At 37.5% G+C, this 4,755-nt stretch overlaps 1 protein-coding gene across 2 annotated transcripts in view; it reads right to left on the reverse strand.

The window, feature by feature from the left end:
• Positions 1-3,576, reverse strand: part of CDH18 (cadherin 18) — a 220,464-nt gene extending 216,888 nt beyond the window's left edge. For both annotated transcript variants that reach the window (XM_009288064.2, XM_019474256.1), the window contains exon 1: positions 3,349-3,576. In XM_009288064.2, the coding sequence (XP_009286339.1) occupies positions 3,349-3,576 (228 nt within the window). The remainder of the gene's footprint in view (positions 1-3,348) is intronic.
• Positions 3,577-4,755: the final 1,179 nt, after the last annotated feature.

Here is a 4,755-nt window from a genome sequence, read left to right on the forward strand (position 1 = left end):
CCCCCTTCCTTTTCTGTCCTATTAAACTGTCTTTATCTCAGCCCATGAATTTTACCCCCCCTCTCCCCCCGATTCTCTTCCCCATCCCACTTGGGGCGGCGGGGAGTGAGCGAACGGCTGTGTGATGTTTAGCTGCCTGCCGGGTTAAACCACAACACAGATGATGGCAGTAAATTAATCCATCCTCTTGACAGTCATTTCACGATAGGAATCCCCCTCTCCCCCCGATTCTCTTCCCCATCCCACTTGGGGCGGCGGGGAGTGAGCGAACGGCTGTGTGATGTTTAGCTGCCTGCCGGGTTAAACCACAACACAGATGATGGCAGTAAATTAATCCATCCTCTTGACAGTCATTTCACGATAGGAATGAGAAACCTTACAAGTTTCATTGCAGACCTACCCTATTCTTGTCCTCAGCATGCATTTCCATGACAATGACTGTAATCATTATAACAGCATTGTACATAATGACTCTGCTTTCTGTGATGTTACTCCCAAATTGGGTGTGAAAAATGTGAAAGGACAGATATCAAATGGCAAAACTCTCACCAGTGAAGTAGAGTAGTCTACAGAATTAATAATTGACAGAATTGATAGCGTGCTGCCACTGAACAGAAGCCTGGAATTAAAGGGCACCACTCATATAGCCTTCCTTCATAAACTGAGGGGCTGTGCATGAAAACTTCTTCTCAAATTAAAGGCACGTAGAATGAGACCTTGATGAGGTGTGTACAATTAAACACAACATCAGTAAAGCATTTATTTTTCAAAATTAAAAGGAACTCATGCACAATGACCACTACTGAAATTTTCCTAATTACTAATATTATGTCAGTCTCAGCCAAGCTTTTGTTTTTTCTGATTTAAAAATATATGCCTCAGCTAATATCATTGATCTTTGCAGTAAATCATGTCATCAGAACCATCATAACAAATGGAAAATAGAGTACAGATGCTTCTAATGCCACAAAGCTTCTGCAAAGATGAGCTTACTAATGTTGTGAAGTACTCGGAGCAGAAAATTATGAACACCACAGGGAATTCTTTGAGGAAAAGGGGATAAAAACTGTCACGTACAGAGGAAGAAATGTCCTCAAACAAGGCATGTAGTCACATTCTGACCATGAAGGATTAAAAGAAATCCTATTCACTGATCTCCATAAATGTAGCATTAATAGAGTGGACAGAGGATGAAAGAAAATATATAACGCTATGATAGGAACATAAAATTGAAAGGGACTATCCTTTAGCTCACTGAATACAGGCCTCTGTTCTTGCATGCAATCATGTCTATAAATCTTTCATAAAGACAAGCACGCTTTACTTTGAAACCCCTTCAGATTTTTGTTTCCACTCTTCCTATTAGTAGACTCTTTCAGAATCTCACTTACTTCCTTATTTCCATTCTAAATTAACTCATGGCCAGCAAAACCTCATTTTTTCAAGTAAAAGCTTAATTAACTTTAATAGCTCTTCTCTTTCCCTTGTGGCTTCTCCTGAAGTGTATTTATAGAATAATACCTGCTTTCCACTATTATTTGTGAGACTAATTAAACAAATGTATTTTATTCTCTACCACCACCCCAACCATAGTATTTGTTTTTCTCTGTATAGCTTCATATATAAATTCATTTTTCTTGGCCAAAAATAATCAGAGCGGTAAACAGGTTAACATTATTTTTCACAATGGCTTCAATACCACTTTATCTCTGTTTGGATTATCTCAGCTTTTGCAGCTTAGTATCGTATTTACCTTCTTTAAGGTATGACAGTAGAGGCAATAATTGATCTGGTGACCAGATCTTTCTCTTCCTCTGTCACTTACACCTGACAAACCAGTAGCGTTTAACAGAAATTCATGATATTGTCCTGTAAGAGCCTTATCACATTGTGGTCCTGAGGTTTACTCTGTATCTCCATATCCAAATCTTATTCATGCTATCTAGCTCTTTCCAGACAATGTTTTGATTCTCCTGCATATCTTTGCATCAGCAACATGTTTGTAAAATGTTTCTTCTATTCCAAAATCATTCATGAAAATGTTAATCAGTCTAAGATGGGTCTGGAAGCATATGTCCTCATCCCCTTACTCATTTTAAAAGCTTCTCTTTCAATGCAACCCACTATCTCCATTTAGAAAGGTCCTTCCCCCATTTACATATCCTGCACAAATCTCAACAATTTTCAGTATGCTGAAGTACTTGCTATTTTACTAAGGTTGGCATAACTAAATAATTTTTTTTGGTCGCTGTGTTAACAGTATCTTAAATACAGATGCTCCACTTGCTATTTTTAGTTCAGATGATACCGTTCAAATTTGAAAGCCCTTGCTACCAGACATCTGTGATTTTAGAAGCTACTGGTTTCCTTGGATATTTTTCATACTCTAAGATATAATTTTCAGGATTCCCAACTTGAAGGCAAACTAAAATGAAATAATTCCTTTTCCATGCCCTCATCCCCATTAACCGTCTTTCTTCACCCCTCATATTCAACATCTTTCTCCATTTTCATTAAGGAAATTAAGATTCATCTACATTACATAATAAAAAATTCTATCATAATGCTGAAAGACAGTATTCAGGGGGAGAAAAGCTCCATCTGTCATAAAACTTGCAATAAAGCTATATATACAGTTTTGTGTTATTTTAATGCAAATTTAAAACCCAAGTTATACAGACAACATTGCACATGATAAACCAGACTTCAGTTGGCCAGCCTACAACTGCATCAGCATGAACTTTATACCTGAAGCTCACTATATATGCCAAAAACATAAATGCAGGGCTTGTTGTTCTCACAGGCTTCTGAGAAACTGTAACAAGTAACACACCTCCTGCCTCTTTTTATGAAGAAAGTCACAGAGGATTTCCCTTTGGAGGACTCCTTTTCCACCCTACCCTCAGAGTGGAATGAATACTCTCTGGAGCCTAGACTGTATTTATAATATTCCCTGAAGTAGAAATGAATCTTATTCTGGAATAGTGTGGAAAAGTCTTTAGCAGTGACATATTTAAGCCCCATGCACTTGGGGTTCTACAGAATCTGATGTAAGAGGATCAGCTGCACTCACTCCATGTTTAGCTGAGCTCAGAAGAAATGCTATTTTATCATATTTTAATATCTTCATCCTATTTACTTTTATTTATCTTTTTTCTTTGTAATAAACACAGAAAGTATACATAGACAACTGGCAAGTTCACTGTGCATGTATGTAGCAATCCAAGAGACGTCCTCCTTTAAAAAAGAGGTGCCATCTAGGGAGATACCTGGTTTTCCTCTATCAATGCCACATTTCAGGGGATGGGAAAAACAAAACCAAAACGAAAAAGAAGACAACGACCTTACCTTTCCTACATACTGAGGATCTGGTCCCATGTGTTCTTCTAAAACAAAGAACTGATTCCACACCCATCCACGCTTGGGACGATGATGCACTTCTGTTTCGCCTTCTACGTGTTTGGTTTGATTTCTAGTCACCTTGATGGAGCCATGGTGAGCAGCTCCATAACACCTCTGCACAAAACAGAGACAAACTAGGACTGGGCAGATACAAGATGTACTTGTAATTCTCATGGTAGGATAAGCTTCCTGTTCAAGGTTTTCTTTCTCTTGTCTTTTTCAGCTGTAATCCTTTAATAAGTTCCCGAGACAGAAGGTGAAGCCTGGTTCAGAAATACAGTCCAAAATGGGTTTTTCTGCTTGTTCATGGTTTAGCTGCCCATTTGGGAAAGCTCAAATTATATTTACATTATGAAAGGCTGACTGGAAAAATTGATATTTCTTCTGAGGTCTTCACAATAGAGTTCCACAGCCGACCATTTTCTATCTAATAGGGAAAGAAAAGAAAGCCACTTACTCATCACTAAAACCAGCAATTTTCAGGTTTCTGACCTTAGATTACACTCACAGCTGTACTAACCAGTCTCTCGAAGACTCCCATTGTAACTAAAATTTCTTTTCCATCCTTCCTGTAAAAGTGTTTTCAGGTTGTTTTTATTAAAATACCTTAAGAATTAACATGGCTCTTCCAAGCTATGAAAACATACACTTTATTAAAAACTAGATGATTCAGGACAGTTCCTTTGGCCTTTACCTGCAAATCACTGACCTGGTCTGGCAATAAAATAAAATCACTGCTACAGTGTCATTAGATAGATAGTGATTGGTAGTTCATTTCACATGAGTTCTTGATCTTCCGTACGCCACACAGAGATCCAACATGGTGAAAAATACCAAGACTATGATGGGTTTTGAAAGAAAGCCTCCAAAATGGGCTTTGAGGATTCTGAGCCAATATTAGAGCATACTGACAGGAACTTTCAGTCAAAATGTGCACTTTTATTCCCTGTGCTTTACATAAATTCCAACCAATATTATACTGGAACCTCACAAAACTATTTCATACTGACAAGAAAGTTCAGGTACTGTTGTTTAGATGATCAGTATTATTTTAATAAAAGCATCTAATATTTTCTCAGCCTCAAAAAGGAAAATGTAACCTTTTATTCTACAATAGTAAAATGTGAAAACCTGCACAAAAGTTGATGTAGTGCTTAAAGCAAAGTACCTTGAAAGAAATAAATTAACTCTTCAACCTCAGAGAAATAATTACCCTAAGGTAGCCGTTTGTTCGGTCATCTGAAGATAACAAAGAACAGTCAATCAGGAGTCTCATAATATGCAACTAAACCTACAAAAATTAGAGCTGCCTTCCAATATTGGTTTTGTTTGAGTATTATAAAGCCATTACAA

The sequence above is a fragment of the Aptenodytes forsteri genome, unplaced genomic scaffold (assembly GCF_000699145.1).
Source record: "Aptenodytes forsteri isolate BGI_AS27 unplaced genomic scaffold, ASM69914v1 Scaffold27, whole genome shotgun sequence".
NCBI classification, from domain to species: Eukaryota; Metazoa; Chordata; class Aves; order Sphenisciformes; family Spheniscidae; genus Aptenodytes; species Aptenodytes forsteri.